The sequence below is a fragment of the Odontesthes bonariensis genome, chromosome 1, assembly GCF_027942865.1.
Source record: "Odontesthes bonariensis isolate fOdoBon6 chromosome 1, fOdoBon6.hap1, whole genome shotgun sequence".
In the NCBI taxonomy this organism is placed as follows: domain Eukaryota; kingdom Metazoa; phylum Chordata; class Actinopteri; order Atheriniformes; family Atherinopsidae; genus Odontesthes; species Odontesthes bonariensis.
Window position 1 is genome coordinate 19,553,164 of NC_134506.1, and position 19,913 is coordinate 19,573,076.

The following is a 19,913-nucleotide window of genomic DNA, read 5'->3' on the forward strand; positions in this document are numbered from 1 at the left end:
CTTTCATATTTATTTAATTACAAACCGCTGAGATAAGGCAAGTGAATTATAAACTAAAGAGTGTGGTTCGAGACTTTTACAAACAGTGGTGTGGATACATTTGAGTACCTGCTGACTTGTGGAACGTTACTGCAAAATTGTTAATGAATATTTCAAGAAACATTTTCACGACGTTTTCATGCAGAGCTCAAAGTCCCTGAATACTGGATGGTTTGATGCAGGGTTAGATTTAGTATATGGTACTTGCGTTGAGCGCTGACACAACTTTAATTTCTGAGGTTTCTTTAGAGCTTAATCAGAATGCAACATAGGACGAGTTTAATATGTTTGTGTTGCCTTTTCTTTCATTTCTCATCACAGAGCACATATGTTACTCCACACAGTTTTTTTTTTTTTACTGTTTCATGAAAGGTTGTGTTTTCTGCAGGTTTCTTATTATATCGGCTTCTCTGTTTGCTGTGTTTTATTCCACACGTCATGCCGAATTCCATATTTATTTATTTTTTTTTTTTATTGAAAAAAATCAATGGTAATAGAGAGCGCTAAAAATGCAGACTGTGTTTCATGTAAGATTTATTGACATGATTAAGAAAAAACACTTGACGTGTTCTCATTGGAGTGTTTTACTGATGTCTTTTGCATTTCTTCTCAGGCTGATGGTTTCCGGCTCAGCAGCTCTCCCTCTTCCCACTCTGCAGCGCTGGAAAGAGATCACAGGACACACGCTGCTGGAACGCTACGGAATGACTGAGATCGGCATGGCTCTGTCCAACCCTCTCAAGGGCTCACGAATCCCAGGTCATACTCACAACAGCAATGTTTCTGTGTTCTTTCTTTTAACCCTTTCACTTTGATGGATAACTATAGATCATGCAGCTTCTGATGTCACAAACCCCTCTATGAGAGAATAAGACTCTTGGCCTGCTTCTATGCAAATTGTGGTGAAGTAACAAGCTGGCCGCAGATCAACATCAGGAAATTAAGCCTTGAGAAAAGAGCAAAAAAGACAGCATTGACATTTGTTTATCAGCAGTTACTAAAGTTTTAAAACCCATTTTTAGCCAATCAAAACAATCATTAACATTTTCTCATCTGCTTTGATGGACACCACGAAAGCTACTTGTGTGCCAAGAGTCCTTCGCTACCAGATTACCAAAAAATATGTCTATGTTTTCTTGGCAAATGCTTTCAGATTATAAAAGACACAGCGACACCAGTGCAATGACACTTTCGTTAGTGTATTGATCAGTCCCAGTTCCACCAGTGATGAAAGTTTGGGTCATTTGTAACCCATCTGGAGGTTTAAAGCACTGAAGGAAACTTAATTAAATGTGGGAGTTTACTGTCAAAATGCTGTTGTGAAAGCCTGCAGCAGAAAAAAAATGACATCAACACGTCCTCTTTTTTTTTTTTTTAGCGGTAATTAAGCCTTACATGTAGTTGGCAGGAAATATGTGCAGAAAGTATGGAAGGCTTCAGTTGAGATGGCTTAAACTGAAAGTATCTCAATGGAGCAGATGTTGGGTTTTTGCTTTCTGTTAGTTTCCAAAGATGAAGTGTCTTGTAGAGCAGCTGATAATAGCACAGCCCATTAAGGTGGCCCTGCTGATTTAGTGAAATCAGCTTGCAGTCTTATCAAACTGGGCCAGCTTTGACGAGAAGCTCTTCATCTGGACAGAATAATCATTATCTCAACATAAATATATTTTGATCGCTGTACTTTAGTCTTTAGCACAGTTAAATGTATCTAGGACATACTTCTCAGCAGTGCTGCCGAAGTGCTTAAAAATATGTCAATTTTAGCTTATATTAAAACCCAAGTTTACAGCAAGGAGCATACCACCGATTTGATGACCTTTGCAGCCCATGCAGCTTACGTGGTTGGAGTGAAAATGGATGGAACCATCCATGGGGCCACACACTTGCAGGGAAATCCTAGGTTATTTAATCCACACAAACACAAGTTTTAGCCTCTTGAAACATCTTTCTTGGCGATATTGATACACAAGTCTACCTATCAGTTTTGTCAACATTGTTCTATTCTGTTGTGTTCCTACTATTGAAGAGGAAATGCATGTTTCTTGTTACTCGAGTTCGCAAAGTTTGGATGACTGAGTGGAAATTGAACGGCAGTGTTTGACTGAGGGCACATGAGACAATCCTACCTCCGTCACCTGCTACTGAGTGATTGTGGGTGTTGAGCAGGTTCAACCTTACGCGTGTCCTCTTGTCGTAGGATTTATTAGTCTCATCATGGTCTTTAATTTCTTTTCTTTTAATTTCAACATAGAGTCCACCTGTTTGGAGATGAAGTAGATCACTTTATCTGCCCCATTAAGTCTAACAATGAGTCAGAGAAGTGTTAAGGTGACTATTTTGTGTTTGTATCGTGTCTGTTGAAGAAACGGTGGTCTATAGGGGTAACTTTGTGCTGATATGTACTTTAACCATTACTAATGAGGCAGTTGCACCCCTTGATGCCATCTGTATATCAATTATTTCAAGAATGTTTCCTCTAGCTGTGACAACAACGTCGATCCTCCGGAGAACATAAAATGGCCACATTAAATGTTATCAGCTCTGAAATTTTAATGATCGTACCACCCACACCGGTTTGATTGAGGGCTTCTGCTTTGTGTGTTGTGTTTATTGTAAACAATTTTCTCTGTTGTCATGTCAGGTAAAACCCCACAATCCCATGATCACCTCCCTCACACACACAGAAACAAAGGCAAGGTCTGGAAATGAGGTCAGACTTCTGGTGTTTACTCTCTTCTCCTGTCTTCTTCTGTCACCCATGCCTCTGTCTCCTCACTATCTCCGTCCCCAGTCAACACTTCCTTGTACAGGTGAATCTAATTAGCTTACATGTGGATTGGGTAATCCTCAGTCTGCTGCCTTGTCGGAGTATTGTTTTGTTTTGTTTGTTTGTCAGAGACTGGCAAAAACTGAGCAGGCTGTGTTTGATTCCTCTCAGGTGATTATTAGGAATTGCTTCAAGAGGTCTTTGGTTTTATTGATGTTTCCTGTGCAGCACTCGTAGAAGACGTGTGTGTGTGTGTGTGTCTAGACATGAGCTTGTGCCTGTTTGAGTCAGTGTGTTTCTGTGTTGTCTTTTAAGTAGGTTAAAATAGATCAATAACAACCGCAGGAAGCACTCTCAGAAGAGGAGTCTGGTGGAGTTGTCCTCCACCTACTTCTCATACACACTCCCATCCACCATTTAAATAGAAGGCAACTCCACTGTATTGACAGTGACTTTATTTATGAATTTCAATCTATTTAGAGCATCCAACTGGCCTAATTTTTTGCATGTTAACAGCAATGGTAGCTTTCTAGGTCATATAGCTCTTGCTGAAATGTAAACATGTGGGATTAGACCATGCTGGTTCTACCCATCTTCCATGGCATCTCAATCTGCTGTGCCTTTCTTTTTCTTTTTTACCTTTTTTTTTTATTATTCTTTGCCCTACTTATACATTTCAGCCCCCTTTTTTTTCTTGTCTTTTCAGAGGACAGATACAGTGATGCAATATTCCCTCTTTAACTTCTTTTAAAAGATGAACTTGTTTAAAAATCCTTTTTGAACCTCTGCACTCCCCACATATTCTCCCATAGAGCATTTGCCAGTTCTAACCTGCCTGAATTCATCAAAGCTGCACTTGATCTTCCTGAATCATGGAGAACAGAATTGTCGAAAAATCAAAATTCCTCAAGCCACTGATGTGGAGAAAGGGAAAAGATTATCGAGGCTGGCCAAGAGAGATAGAGGTTCCAGGAGTTCAAGTGAAAATGTATTTGAGGGACTTTGACAATAAGGAGAGGAGACTGCTTTTGTCATTTTTTGGAACAAAGTTTTTTGCTCGATGGGGTGAAAAAAAAATCAAGGAGAACTCTGTCTGTGCCTCTTCACTAAAATCAAAGATGAATAAAAAAAAAAGAGGCCAAAAGATGGACCTTTTCTACTGGTTTCTGTAATCTCTAATGTAGCAGGTTTGTTCTCAAGAAAAATTCAGCTTTTCTAGACTCTTGATGTTGTTATTTTGTTAGATTTTGTAACTTTAGTCAGACTGCTGACAACGTAAGATTAGAGGATAGAGGAATTATTATCATTCTTTGTTGTTTATTACATGATGCTCCAGGTGCACATGCAGGAACGTGGCTTTACTCTCAGCTCCTTTACACCTTGTCTGATTGTCTGACCACCTGTTTTTGTTGTCCATTAGGCGTTGCAATGTCACAATATTCCAAGTTTTCATCATTAAAATCCTCAATCAGCATCGTTTCCATTTTGCAATTTTGGAGGAAGCAATTAACATCCACACCTGCTCTAACTCTCAGTTTTGGGAAATCCAGCTGACGAGTTTATGCATGATTTTGATGGACGGACGAACAAACGGCAATTATCTCATATGTGAAAGAGGACACAACTGGAGTGATTAAAGTGCCTAATTTTGACCATTTTTGCAGTCTTGGCTGTCTTTATCTAAAGGAGACTCAAGTCATGTGACCCATAAAGGCATAACGCTAGATAAGAACTTGTTTGCATAATGTTTTGGCACTCAGCCTCCATGAGCTTTAGTTTAAAATAAATAAATAAATAACAACCTGAGCCACCTAACCATACTATGCACTATGTTGGTACTATGTTAACCTTCCTCATTGCTTTAGTGCAGGATGTAGTTGTTGCTAAAACCCAACAAAATTCAGCCTTTTGACCTTTATCACTCAAACTTGTTCGTGGTCATTGTATGTAGCGGCCCATTGTGAAGTAGTGTAGTTATTTACATGGTCAGTCGGTTCTCATATTGATCTGTTCAACTCCAGCGCCCCAATCATATTGATTAGATCAATATGAAGTGAGACTCTCATTCTTTCATCAGGAGTGGACCTGCTCTTCATTTGGAAAGCATTAGTCTGTGAAATGGCATAGTCCCCTTAAGGCAGGGACACACACAGCAGCCTGCGCACATCCACGGAGAAGACCACTAAGATCTTTTTTGTGCCTCCCTTGTGCACTCTTGCAATAATTATTCAACCCAGGAGGTCACGCTTGCACACACACAAAGATGTGTGACTGCAGGTGATGGCAGAGCATGTGGAGAAGTTTCAACTTGAGATGGACTTTTAAAACATTTCTTATTAATAGTTTTATTTAAAGATTGCTGTGACTCAGTTGTGAGCACTCCATTTTGTACATGAGTTCTTATCGAAATTGGTAACTTGTCAACTCAGAACATTATTATGCAGCTTTTCTAAAAGCCTGCCGAGCTATTTAAGAGGCTGCATGAAACAAGTGCAGACCAGGTCAAATGCCCATTTGTACAGTTCAGTTGTATAAAGTTTACTTTATGTTGGTGGAAAAAAATAAAAAAGAAGCTGCATCAGGTGTTGTCCAGAATCCCTGCCAATTCCCAAGTTAGCTGGCCTGTATTGACTGAGACGAATTGCTTTCCGTTTAGTGTTTTACATGCTCAGCAAACCATTAAGTGACCAGTTATGCCCTGCAGATGGAGGTTAACGCCATCTTAGAGCAGGGGACTTCTGGGAGAAATGTTTAAATAAATGGTCATCATCAGATTAATTGTTCATTATGATTCATGTTCTGTGAGAGGATCAAAAATCCAAAACTCAATAAAGTCACACTATTTTGCTCTAACAAATATTTTTCTTTTTTTGTGTTTAATATTGACAGGGGCTGTAGGGTTGCCTCTTCCAGGTGTAGATGTTCGAATTGTCATGAATAACACAGCCAACACCACGATTGTGGAGGGCACTCACAAAGAAACACAGGTAATCAATGAATGAGTGACTGATATAATGATGGAGTAGACCTGCGACAACAGCAACAAAGGGTGGCTGCACTGAATGTTCTTTTATTCTAGTTTCAGCCCGTTTACAGCAGTGATTACAAGTTCATTTATAAATATAAACTGCTCGTGATATTTAAAAGCATCTTTACTTTTGCTAACTGAAATGTTTACCGTGTATATGTCCAGAATGAATCTATTTTAGTTTGAATTTAGAATCCTTTTTTTTTCCAGGAAGATTTGAATTCTCCCAGTTTTTAAAATGTTCTCCTCTTTTATGCATGGTCTCCTTTTAGCATCTTCCCTCTTTTCTGTGTTAAGTGACAGTTGTTAAAAAGTAATTAAAACTTTTGTTTTCAGTTGCCATTTTTGCATAAGCAGCTTTCAGACACAATGCTGCCAACAAGGGCTTTGTGGGTCTAAACTACACACAGTAAGCAGTCCCTTTAAGATATGTTGGCACACAGCTTGACAGCACGCAAAAACTAGCTTGACAACAGTGTTAGCCCCACCCATGACACTGATTAGCTAAGATCTCCCATGGTGCTCACTGGGCTGATTTGTGTTTTCAGTTTAACAATTGTTCAATACCAGACAAATCAGTCGGCTCATTATAAGTCTGTTGAGTTTATCTTGGGTATTTTTTATTGTGCTCAGGTCCTTTCCATTCAGGTCTGTTCCATCCAGTCTCTTCTCTCTTTGAATATGCTGCAGGTACGTCCAGGTCTTGAGGGAAAAGAAGGGGAGCTTGTGGTTCGAGGCCAATCAGTCTTTAAAGAATACTGGAACAAACCTCAGGAGACCAGAGAGTCTTTCACTGATGATGGCTGGTTCAAAACAGGTACCAAACCTTTCTCCTCTTCTCCTCTCTGTTTTATAACTCACTGCTCGGCACAGAACATGCACACACATTCACACACTTCCTGGAAAGGGAGTGAACGCTGCTAGTAACTCCAGCTTCATGATTGGTGCTGTATTTTGCAAGAGTAGAGAAGATGTCGAGGAATTTTTCACCTGTGTTAAAGACTGCACTTTTGAGACATGATTTTGTTAACACTTAAAAACCCCAGAGTGCAGTCCAAGTCATAACCACTCCCCCGAACACATACACATGTTGAGTACTGAATTGTGTGCACACATTTTGGTGGACTGATAAATGGACTATGTGGGGTTTTTTTTTTTGGTGCTGCAGGGCATTTTTTCCTCCTAAGTGGTTGTGACTGCTCTGGGTCCTCTGGAACCAAGTGGTGCTCTCTCCCTCTGCCTCCCTCTTTTTCTTTGGAGTGTGTGTGTGTGTGTGTGTGTGTGTGTGTGTGTGTTTGTGTGTGTGTGTGTGTGTGTGTGTGTGTGTGTGTGTGTGTGTGTGGTAGCACAGAGGGAAGCTGTCATCAGAGGCTTTCACTCCCTGCAGCCCAGCACTTCTCTCTTTGACCCCTCAAAGGAACCATGCTTTATTGTGAAACCACTTGGAGACAGGCTTTAAGTTGGTGTAGGGGAGGCTGAGGTGTGCAGGAGGGAGGGCAGACATGATGAAATAAGAGCCAGAAGCAAAGGAGTGAGGCAGTATTGAGCTTTGAGATGTGGGACTGGAGGGGTTAGAAAGAGACAGCTACAAAAGTAGAGGATGGAGTCAGACAAGGTAGGGATGGAAAGCTTGTTCAAGTACTGGAGTGGTGGGCCCAGCAAGGCAGGTTCGAGTGATGAGAGCAAAGCAAGTCGAGGCAGTGGGAGGGCAGGGCAGTGTGTGTTTAATTGGCTTTGCAGGCTGGAAGGATAGAGATCCAGAGCACAGCACGTTGCTGTCACACTCCATTACAGCCACTGGCCACATAATGAGAGTCCATGCAATCAGCTCCCTACAGACCGGTCCCTCAAGCCACACACATATGTACACATAGACTTCTCTGTAGGAAGTTATCAAACGTGTTCGTGGCCCACCCAGCTGCCAGGGCTCCCTGATGCCAGTTTTAACACACACATACATAGTTGTGAAGTGGGAGGAGTTTTTAGTTATTCAGGGTCTAGAAGTAACAGATAAAGGCAAATGGCTGTTGAAGTATGTTCAGTGCTCAACTCTTACTCTTTGAATCAGTGATTAAAACATGAGAACCTGTGTAAGATCTCTGAAATCCTTTTGATTGAATACATAAAAACACCGAAAGGTTAACCAATCAGATGCTTTACTGTACAAGCTTAGGGCAGCAATACTGTATACTTGGGAAAAAAAAGATAAAAATGTTGTGTGGGCAGTGCAAAATATGACACATTGTGTCACTTGATGCATTCTCAGTATTGGTCAATTCTGCAGATTAGGTTTGAAAGTGGTGGTGGACTCAGAGAGAACTTTCGAGTCTTCTCGAGTTCTAAGGATATTTCAATGCTATCAGCATGGCGTGTCCTTACGTTGAGCTGAACGGTCTGTGGTGGAGTTGCATTGTGGGTACTGTAGGCACCAAGAATTTAGAAAGTGTAAAATAATGAATGTGATATCTCTGCTTCTGATGCGTTGACAAACACCGACACTGTTCACAAATCTGAACTGAAGAAAAAGAAACTTGAAGAATTAAGTCAGAGATCTCAAAGATCATGTACATAAAAGAGAGCAGAATCAGAAGAACAAACAGAGATGTCTGGACCAGCCGCGGCTTTTCAGAGACAACATGGGAAGCCGGACAGCCTCTCCCATTCTCTGGCGAAATTGCTACATCTTCAATGTTAAATTGACGATAAAACAGTTATTCACAAAACACAAGATATGCCCAATACTGCATTTACTTTCATAACTACAACATGTTGTCCTCTAGCTTAATGAAGTGATTTGTTCTGAAATCGCCGCCGTTCACTGAGGAAATCATGTTATGAAGCCGCCACTAACAGCCAGGCTTCCGAGCCGAGGGCTGCCTGGCTTCAGGAGGGGGCGGGAGAGTCAAGTTTTTTTTCTACAATTTTAGGTCATCATTGGCTAAATCGACAAAAACTCATCACTTCCGAGGAAGCTCGGCGTCTCTGGGGGTAGATTAGACGTGGGCGTGTCAATATGAGGGGCTGTGTCGTGATGATTGGAGTTAGTGTTTGTCCATCAGATCTTGTGGCAGCCGAATTTTTAAGCGGGGAGAAGCTCGCTGGAACTGCAGTCCCAAAGCGGATACGAAAGAGACTGGTTGTCTGTGAAAGTGCTGTCGGAGTTTCACTCATTTCCCATCGTTTCCATTTCCATCCTCACACACATACACTTTTGTAAATATTACACTGTAAATAAGAAACGCTCTCATTGTTGTTTAGAAGTTTTGTCAATCACATTCCTGTTGTGCATTGGTTTGTCGTGTTAGCTAGTTGTTTTGTCACAATGGCGTAATATGGGCTTCCCCTGTTTTAAAAGTCAGCAGCCGCCACTGGTCTGGACGTTATTCTCTAAAGTGAAACAGACCACGTTACTCTCCATTTGAAAATCACAACTTGTACTTTTCAATCTTCTGTTTTTTTTATAAATTAAACAAATTAGATGCAACATTTAATTCCCAAGCAATTGGCTATGTTTGTTTTTTTTTATTGAGGGAAATCAGCCATTTTACCAGATCATAGCATTTTTTTTTTATTAACTGCCATATGTTGTGAAAAGGCGAGGAAGTGTACTTGCAAAAATTCTGAGACTACTACCTATAAGTCAGTTTACTGTCATAATATTGTTCAGTATTGGATCAATATGCTAAACATTACCCTTAATATCGAAACATTCTTTTATTTGACTGGCTTCTTTTCCACAGGAATTGCCTCTGAGGCTCGTGATTATGAAAATATTTAGAGCCATCTGCCACGCACCAAAGCAGCCACCTAACACATTTTCCCTAGAAAATTAAATGTAATTATTTACAGTGATGACTGCAACATTAACATCTAGCACAGTTACATTATCATTTGTGCCTTTGTTTAGGTACATTGAATATCATTCAATTAAAAAAAGACACTTTGAAATGTTATTTCACGGTAGGAAACAAGGAGATTCATTCACTTGCGTGTTGTAGAGTTTTGTGCCAGACACTGGCCTGCCTTTTCCGCACAAACTCTCTTGGTGTGGAAATCTGAGCGGTGATGAGTCTTCGATGGGCTCTGGATCGTCTTTTTAGCTTCCTAACTCCCTTTTACCCTCACACCTCCTCCCCGTTTCACACTGCACCTTTCTGTCTAACACCCTGTCTTATTGACACACTGTCTGTTCGACTTGCAAACTCCTGCTTGATCTCTTTTCACCTTTAAGTGGAACTTTATCGTTTTTCATACACCATTTGACCATCAGGTCAGTAAGGAAGGATGAATACTGCTTTTCAGGTTTCTGACTTAGTTGTACTTTCTTTAGCCCCTTTCACACTGCCGAATAACCCGCGTTTAATCCGCGAATTTAGCGTGTCCGCTGTTGCGTTCACACTGCCGTGGCGTGGGCGTGGCGTGGCGTGAGGAGTTTAAAAGACAGAATGGACAGCTGATTCAGAACAACAGCGACAGGTGAGGACAAGTTTTACTCTGTTTTAGCCTACATCAAGTTCGAGGCATTTTTGAAGATGGCCAACTGGGGAGACAAGGAGGTCCGCAAGCTCCTCAGCCTCCGAGCAGAGGACGTTATTTACCGCCACATTTCGGGGACTATAGTGCTCTTGTATTCTCCGCATATGTTCTTCGGCGGCATCCCACGTTGTAACCATCCACACCCCGTAAAATAACATCTCCATGAACTGCATATAGAATTGCAAAAACGAGTCCTCAAGGTGTATTTAACCCTACCTCCGACGCATGGCTTGTGCCTACGTCATTGTACACGCCCAGCATTTTATGTGTTTCGTGTGACGCTCTGCCACTAGGCAACGCCCCCTGAACTCGGCTTCAGGCGACACGGGTCACCAACACGCCAAGCGTTCACATTGCCCGACGCGGGTCGAAGGTGCAATTTGGACCCGCTAAGGTAGCGCAGTGTGAAAGGGGCTTTTAACTGTCACATTGGAATGTTAAAGAGGCCATGACGTGCTTTTTTCTTTAAACTTCTCCTTCTGTGTGTTAAAGATATACTTACTCTGTAAAGTAATTGGCAAAGTTACAATGCCTCACCAAACAGAGTTAATTTCTCCCCCCAGAAGTCACTGCTGTTGAACTGCCTGAAACACCTTTTTATTTTCCAGCCTTTTTTTTCCGTTACTTAATAAATCACAATAGAAAACGTTTACATAACGCCCACCTAGTAATTGATGGGATATGCCTCAAACATAGAATTAACAGCTGACTTGGTGTCTTCCATTTTTGGACCAACAGCGCCACATAAACACAGTATAAGGAGGTATGTATACATGTAAACAATCTGTACATTTTGAACTCCGACTGTCTGTACATGTTTATTTATCACACTGCATCTGTACATATCTAATTTTTCTCTCATTTTTATGTTTTACTTTTGCTCATTAATGTTTTTATGGTCCTTAGATCAAGAAGTGTGTGTATGTTATTTGTGTGCCGTCTCAGAGCAAAGGGCAAAGGAAGTATTTGAATACTTGTTTTTTCTTGGAAGTCATGCACAGCAAACGCATTTTGAATCCTTTGAATAAGTAAACTGAAATGGGTTGAAACCTGATAATAAAGGTTAGAGGTTTGGGTTATACATGGCACAACCTTTATAGATACACTTTTTAAATATTCTCTTTTTGCTGAGAATTCTCACTTGTCCATTTTTAAACAAATTTAGTACAAATGTTGTCATATTTCCCCCAAAGAATGTGCATTTTGATAGGTGTTATCATCCACTGCTGCTATCAGGAGTTGTTCAGGTATGGATCCACTGTTGGTGGTGTGTGCAATGAGTAATTAATAGTGTGCCAGTCGAATCCCAAATAGTTTTTTTTCCGGTTGATTTAAGGAAATCTGTATTCTTCAATTTTCCTGTGGATCCAAACAGTTCATAACAATTTTTGTGTTTACTCTCCAATGAATTTCTGTTGTGCTTTGCCACCTTTGGTTATATCTGTAAACTAACTTCTCACTACAATATTTATCTGTATCTCTTTCCTTTTCACTAAATCAAAGATGTGCTATACATAAATGGATTAAAATGCCTTAATTGCTTCAGCGATCTTCCTCCTAAATCAGATGAATATATTAATGAACTAAAACAGGAAGATGAAATCTGACAAGAAAACACAGCTAATGGGAAGACTGACAGGTGAACAAGAAGAGGAGGCAGATGAGACAGCCAAAGAAAAGTGTGGAAGGAGTGTGAGAGTTTAAATCAATAAGTTCTCAGCTGGTCAGAGGTGTCTTCTCTAGAGTCAGCAAGTGCTGTGTAGCATGATTGGCAGCTCTATGGGGAAGCTGTCACCTGAGAACTCTCATTCCACTCATCTTCACAAACATCTCTGAAAACATTGATCTCTTCTTGCTTTTTTAACTCGCCCTTTGTGCTCTGCAGTAGTCTGTCCACTGTCCGGAGCTAAAATGAGTGTTCAATTGCTGTCGATGAAACGGTGGAAGCTTTTTTTGTTGCATTTGACGTACACGTGTTAATACAGCAAGGCAAGAGCAATAGAGGTGAAACAATCTAGAAGTGTTGCTTCAGATTTGCATTCTCTTGATGTCTACCAACCAAAAAAGATCAGTATTCCTTTCAGGGATGATTCTGATCTTGTAAGATTCCTTTATTCTTTAGTAAGGATTTGTGAGAAGAGAGATCATTTTAGACGTAAGCTATTTCCAAAATTTGCATTTTAGTGATGAATAAGGAACATTGGTTGAAGGAGGCAGCTTGGGGGCTGACCATTAGCCAGACCTTATCTGTGGTCTCATTTAATTAACTAGGAGAGACTCCGGCTCATGGGTAGAAATGTTAAGAAGAGGTTTAATCTTTGACACTTTACCTCAGTTTAACACTAGTAATGGCTTATCCCCACAGAACCTATTAATCTGAGCCATCTCGATCCTAATGGGCTAAAATTAGAAAGAAATTGGATGAAATAAATGTTGTTTTGCTATGATTGTGAGTGTGTTGCCTGTTGATTCAAAGGTTTATATTTTTTTTGAAAGGTTAGCTTGATTTTGACACTGCATGAGTGTTTAAACTAATTCAATTTGGAGTGTGCGTGAGTAAATGTGTGTTTTTGTCTGCGTCACTCAGTGGGGTACATGGCACTGAAAGAATCGGATTATTGGCTAAATTACAATAAGAATGAGTTGCTCCTTATTTGAGCAAGGGTAATTATCCTTGGATATATGGCGGTGAATGTATCGAATCATAGGCACAAAGCATGACATACTCCGATACGATAGGTGGCACTGTACCCATTTCAACTATTGCTAATAAAGCCACTTCCGGTTGACCGCTTCACCACCAACAACAACAACAAACTCCGGCATTCGAGAAAATGGCAAATGAAGAGCAAGATGAAGCTATGTCCCTCTACATTTCGTTTGTGATGAGCTGCTTATTGCACAAACACGATGCACAACAGCGCATTCTCCATCACATTGTTTGTTTCTTTCCGACAACGGCGACAACAACAGTAATATCGTCTCCTTTGACTTCTAGTTCACGACCTCGGGAAAAAATATCGAGCATGCGCAGAACGCAAAGTCCAATTCACCATGTGCTTCACCATCTACAAGCACGTTTAATTTGACTTTCAACCAAGTTATCTCGGGGTCTTAATCCGATCGCGAGTAATCCGATCCATTTTCTTGTCAGATTAAGGTGTCTACATGAATTTAATAACTCAGTTTTATTGTAATTTAGCCAATAATCCAATCCTTTCACTGCCATGTAACCCCACTGAGTGTCACAGAGAGACGTAACCTTAGCTGTAAAGGTGAGTGTCAGGTCTGCAGGGTACATGCTCTGCAAACAGACTGGCAGAAGTGTGGCTTTTGTCCTGCAGAGCCATCACTAGTCATTTGTGCATTGTACTTTTTGCTCCCAGCTGTGCTCTTCCCTTCCCGCCTTCATCCTTCTCTATTCTCCCAATGTCATATTTCACCTCAAGTCACATTGTGTCTTCCTAACTCCAATGTCAGAGCTCCCAGTGGGATTCTTTCAACAGCCAACCACTCCCAGGGACTTTGCTCAAATCAGCCCTCCCTATAACATTTACTGCCGAGATCTCAACACACTGTGGTCCTTGTTTTATCACCAACACTTGCAGGTAAATCTGGTTAAACGCTGCTTCGTGTGAGCCACGTAGAACTCTGTTTTTTTTTTGTTTTTTTTCACTCTTAAAGCATCTGCCAGTTTTCTTTGCTGAAAACATTTTTGACACACTTCGTCCTTGGATTTAAAAGAAAAAGAAAACTCCGATGTCATCTCTTGATTGAGATCAGATTTATGTGATTGAGTGCAGAGTCGGTGCTTGTAAATGGTAGTTGAAAAGTTTCCTCGACGAACATGGCAGATCTGAGACAGACATCAATCCTCGAGTTCAGTCTGTTATCTGCTGTCGGAGCGGCAACCCAGCAACGAGTATAATCAGAAACATTAACATAAAGCAATTCAAGCTCCTTTAATTGCATTATATTAAACAAATTAGATCAGTCATCCAAGTGCAAAGTGCCTTCTTGTACGATATTAATTACTAAAAAAGGAGCTCTGACAAAAGTTAAGGATGATAAATAGTGTCAGTGCTGAGATTTCACTGCTTGGCTGTCTGTTATTTATCCTCATTAACACTTTCATCTAGGCATCGAGGCTTTAATGTGGAACATTAATATTCATATATGCTAAGTGTTTACAGACACTCTGAAAAGAGGCATGATTCACATTGAGACCTCCTCTCATCTTTGCTCAGATAAGGCTGGCGTTGCCACAGTGATGGAGAGCGCTCAAATTCGAACCCGCAGTGTGAGAGGTTAGGTTGTGTTGAGTCTGATGAGAGACAGTGCCACCACTTATACCTTCATGCAGAGAGTAGCATCTCCTGAACAAGCTCACAATCAACACTTCAGCGATGCTCGTGTAGAGGCATGTATAAACACTGCAGGTCTGTCAAATAGCACCTCTGTGATATGTAATCTTTCGTTGTTTTTTTAAAAGGTCTATATTGGCCTATTGAAGTTTATACATAGATACACCTCTGTGTACAAGGTGGTATACAGGAGACAACAGCTTTTGGACACCAATTTAAAAATCAACAAATTTATGTACAGCAAGTCGGATGATTTTTAATTCGTATATTTGGATCACCTAAAAGAATTAGATTAGAACCTGTTTTTACAGCAGTTATATTATAGGAGCCTAAATGTAATTACATCTTAGCTTGTATATGTTCTGAGAGATTGAGCCTGGTTAAAAAAATGATTGGATACCTGAACCTGTAAAACCCTGAAAACATTGTGTGTAATATTCTGCTCTAAAGACGATATTGACCCGGCTTCTAAATTGTCAGGTGTATCCATGGCAACACCTTGACACTGAAGTGGCTGAAAATATTTTTCAGTCAGGTTGGTAAACCTTGAAATACTCTTGAAAGAAAACAGGATTTTGTGAGGATTTCACATTGTATAACTGAACTCATCATGAAAGAAACTGCAAAGGGTCCTCCATATTTGTTAAAATGAATTGTTTGTTTTTCTTTGGATGTTAAGAAATTAAGATGGCTTAAAACTGATAGATCTTTTTGACGTACAAGCACTCAACATGTATTGCTAACATAGATTTCTTATGACCTCTAAGGGCATGCTGGTTATATTTCTAGTCAAAGTGAGACTTTATTGTATTGTATCTGTTGTATTGGCCCGTGTTTTTTTTTCATCTAAAATATTGATACGTCTGTCTGAGCTTGCATTAAAGCTTTAATGTGAAGAAAGTGATGAAGTGGAAGAGGTTGCTTTTGTTTCTCTTTAATACCCTTGATATCCTGAAGCCCCCAAATCATGAGGTACACATAAATGTGTCTCAGTACTGACTCAAAGGATACAACCAGCTTAATAAGCTGCACCATCTGAGCTGAGTCTTTTGTCTGTATTGTTTCAGATCAGAAGGACAGATAGGCAGTCCTCCAAAAAAGGCACAGCTCTTAGGCTTCAGAGGTGAACCTTTTTATTTTGGTTGTTGAATTTTAGTTGCATTTCTCTTTTCTCAACACCTCTTCCAGTGACGCTAGCAGCAGCAGGCTGGAATATTTTTGTTATGTTGTCCTTTATCACATGCCACACTTTGCTCTTTTCTTTCACAAGTTGTTTGTCTGAGAAAAGCAACTTGTCCAGACTGTCTGTCTGCCTGTGTGTTGTTTTAGGTAGGTGGGGTGTAAGGCATCTACACAATGGCATTTTTGGTTTGGTACAGATGGTTTTTATGACGGCACTTAATAATTTATGAATAGCTTTAAAAAGCCCCATATCTTGTTTTGAATCTTGCGAAATCATCCATCACATTTTCAGAGGTAACAAAAATGGTACCATCAGTGTGCAGCCCCCGCTCTGCTTCCCTGCCAGCTCTGAGTGTCTGTTGAGTGGGTACTCAGGGAGAGAGGCAAACAGTTTATTTGATGGGAAAGAGCTGACAGCCTGGTGCCACCAGGAGGATCTTACCTGTCTGAAGCTCCAACCAGAGTACTTTGCATTTAGAATTGTAACTAAATATTTAAAAGATTTTGTATGTTCAAACATCTGTTACACTTTTCTTGTTTGTTTTTTGGTGCTGAGCCGAAGTTGAGGATTGTTGTTCAAAGCCACGTTCTAGTTACCATAAAGAACGAGTCAATTTAAGTTGCCTGTATTTATTCTGAGTCATGTGAAAAATAATGTGGAGAAAAGTGGAGAAATATTGTGTAAAAACAAAAACAAAAAACTAAGTAAGCCGTTTCTCTTTCAATGGAAGTAAAGAGGGTAAGTAGCAGCCAGATGCTGCTAATCAAATGCACTTGATTAATTGATCGTCAGCTGGGGTGAACACCTCTATAAAAAGCAGAAGTTTTATTAGTTCGCTGGTCTGGAGCATTCAGGTGTGTGTTAACGCAGTGCCGAGGAGCTAAGGCATCAGCAGGGATTGGATGTCCAGACAACTTCACCCCAAGGTCAGATGCTGCAAAAAACCCAAGAGCTACTTGTAATACTTTACAGGCCTCAGTTAGCATACTAAGTGAAAAGAACAGGGCAGCACAGCTTAGGTTTGCAAAGTTGCATCTAAACAAATCACAAGACCTCTGGTACGATGCCTCTTGGACAGATGAGACCAAAGCGAAGATTTTTTGCCAGTATGCACAGCACCACGTTTGGGGGAAAAAAAAAAACCTCATGTTCTCAGCACAAACACCTCTTACCAACTGTAAAGCACAGTGGTGGAGGGGTGATGATTTGGGAAATGATCTGAAAGAGAGCAGTAGATCTACGACACAATGGCTGAAAAAAAAAAAATGTCAAAGTCCAGACCTCAACCTGATTGAAATTACCTTAAGAGCAATTTGCATAAATTAACTCCTGCAAGCCACAATGAGCGGAAGCAACGTTGTAAAGAAGAGTGGGCCAAAAATGATGTGAGACTGATAACATCATAGAAAAAATGATTACTTAAAGATGATGCTGCTAAGGCTGTGGTTATACATACTATATATAAGTTATATTATAGTTATATTACATATATAAGTTATTGAATTATGGGATGTACTTAGATTTCCACACACTGCTTCTGCATTTTAGCTTAATTTGAAAAAATAAACCAATATACCATATACCAAACTTTAAGACCTGGTAAGGACCAGGGGATTTTTTTTATTATTTCCTCTTAATGTAAAGCCTTAAAATTGAAATAGGGTTTGTTTCTTATTAAAGTAGCTCATTTAAAAAAACAACAGAAGTCCTTCAAAGAAACTTTCCATGTATGACAATAAAACAATTAAAAAAAGACAATATTATGGTTGTTTAATGCAAAAATGATGAATGATTCATTTATGTGTTCGGAGTTTGCTTCACAGCCGTCTCAGCCTCTGTCCGAGCTGAGAATTCATATTTCTTCTATTTTGTCCTTCAGTTTAGTCAATATATTTTGCCTCCTTAAGCACAGAACATTTCAAGAATGCCACTAACGCAGTCAACTTTGATTTTTCACAAAATACAAATGTAGGAATGAAGGTCATTCATTTTTGTTAAAAAGTTAATCCTTGCAACTGCTGATAACACACACACTTCCACAGTATTGTTATTCCCGGTTATGAAATGATGATTTACAGCTCCAAAAAATTTTCGTATAGATTTGCTGCTGTTTCACTGTAAGTGGAAACCGTGGACGTACTCTGCAGAGCCAACTGTCATTTTTCTGTTTTCTGAAAGACATCACAAAGTTTTATCTGCCCTCCACCCTCAGTTAAATTCTTGATCTGTTTTTATTTCTTTATTTTCTCCACACTGTGTGCCTTCACTTTCGTTAATGCCTCTGAATGAGATGAAAGCCCAGTGCAATTAGGCTTCTTATCGTTTTAATTAAGAAAGCCATTCGGCCATATCTGCCTCAGCCGCCATAACACATAATGGCAGAGTCTCTGATGCCTGAAGTACTGATTGTGTGAGAGTACATACAGTATATGTGTGAGTATGTGTACAAACTCGTGTGCGTCCTAGTAACACAGTTCCCAACAATCTCTCTCCCGCCCTTCTTTCCTCTTTTATCAGCCCATGTTCTCCAATCGCTATTCCCACTTGTGCGTCTCTCCAAACATACTGTTCCATCCCTCGTTATATCCCTCTCCTCAAAGAGACAAGGTCAAAGAGTCCTGTATAAATACTTCAAACTCTGTTCAACTATGTTGTCTAAGTGCTTTTTTTTTTCTAGCCTTTTGTCAAAGATTGCCCTATTAATGTCTTTTCCTCCCTTTATGCTAAAATGTTTGTAGCCAGATGGAGGGATTTTTTTTTTTTTCCAGCTCACGTGTACACACACAGCACATACAAACAGCCTATCAATGTGCATGTAAACTGCTCATTTCTCCATATCTATTTGCATAATATGAGAGAGCTACATGGCTGTAACCAATTTATTCCTGTAATTTTTTTCTCTTACCCCTCGTCCAAATAAGGAGGACACTGTAACCACCCTGATAGTAGTGTTAACACCCGACTGGCTCTCCTGCCCCCCCCCATCCTTCCTCTCCCCTGTTACCCTGGCCTATCAGTGCAGAGCAGTGGTCTGTGAAGAAATTCCCAATATCTAAATTTACACACTGTATCAATCTTGTTTAATAGACTGGAAAGCTTATAGCCGCCGTGGCAAGCCGGCAGAGAGGGCAGCGGTGATAAATTGTCGGTGTGCAGGCGACAGCCGCCCGTGATGTATAATGAAATATTTATGATTTATCCCAGCTAATAAACTGAAATGAAGTGCATGATGTATGGGAACAGATGGGCCCTCTATTGATGCTGGGGAGGAGCGGCAAGAGGGGGAAGAGGAGACAGGAAGATGGGTGGAAAGAAGGAAACAGGAGATGTGATGAGAGATGTTTGAGGGGTAGAGAGGAAAAATGAAGGGTAAGGATGAGACTAAGAGAAGAAGAAAAACAGTTTTTTGTGTTAGGCTGACGCTGGTGCAGGAAATACTGAAAATGTGAACGAATGAGTAAGATGGATGGAGGAATATGGGGTTAGAGAACAAATGGGCTTAAATGATGGAATGAAGGACAAATGTAAGATGGCACTTAAAACAGACTACCGTTAAAATACAATTCCTCTCCTGTTTGCCTCATTGTGTTTATTCTACGTAAGGCAGGTGCAGTTACTTTCTTTTATCGACCCCATATTTCAGCGCTAGACTTTGATGTACTTTTTTACAAATATGTACATCTAAACCTTCCAAAAGGAGCTGTACCGGGGATTTTAGGACTGCAGAGATGGCTTGTGTAAACCCCGCCCCCACAGTGCAATAACCTCTCCTTAGATAGAAACAGTAGTTCAATATCATGGAAATTATACTTATTACCTTTCTTGATAAGAGTAGGATGAAAACTTTAATATCACTGAGAACACTTTGGCTGAAACCATATTTGCTTTTTCTTACCTTTTGTGGGGTTTTGGTGGCTACCTTGTGCATCTTGCTTTTGTTGGGCATTGGTTGTGCTACATCCTTTGAAATTACTGCTATGCTTACACAAGATGCAA

At 40.2% G+C, this 19,913-nt stretch overlaps 1 protein-coding gene across 2 annotated transcripts in view; it reads left to right on the forward strand.

The window, feature by feature from the left end:
• Positions 1–19,913, forward strand: part of acsf3 (acyl-CoA synthetase family member 3) — a 43,602-nt gene that overhangs the window by 16,585 nt on the left and 7,104 nt on the right. For both annotated transcript variants that reach the window (XM_075453576.1, XM_075453501.1), the window contains exons 5-7: positions 653–798; positions 5,696–5,793; positions 6,525–6,651. In XM_075453576.1, the coding sequence (XP_075309691.1) occupies positions 653–798; positions 5,696–5,793; positions 6,525–6,651 (371 nt within the window). The remainder of the gene's footprint in view (positions 1–652; positions 799–5,695; positions 5,794–6,524; positions 6,652–19,913) is intronic.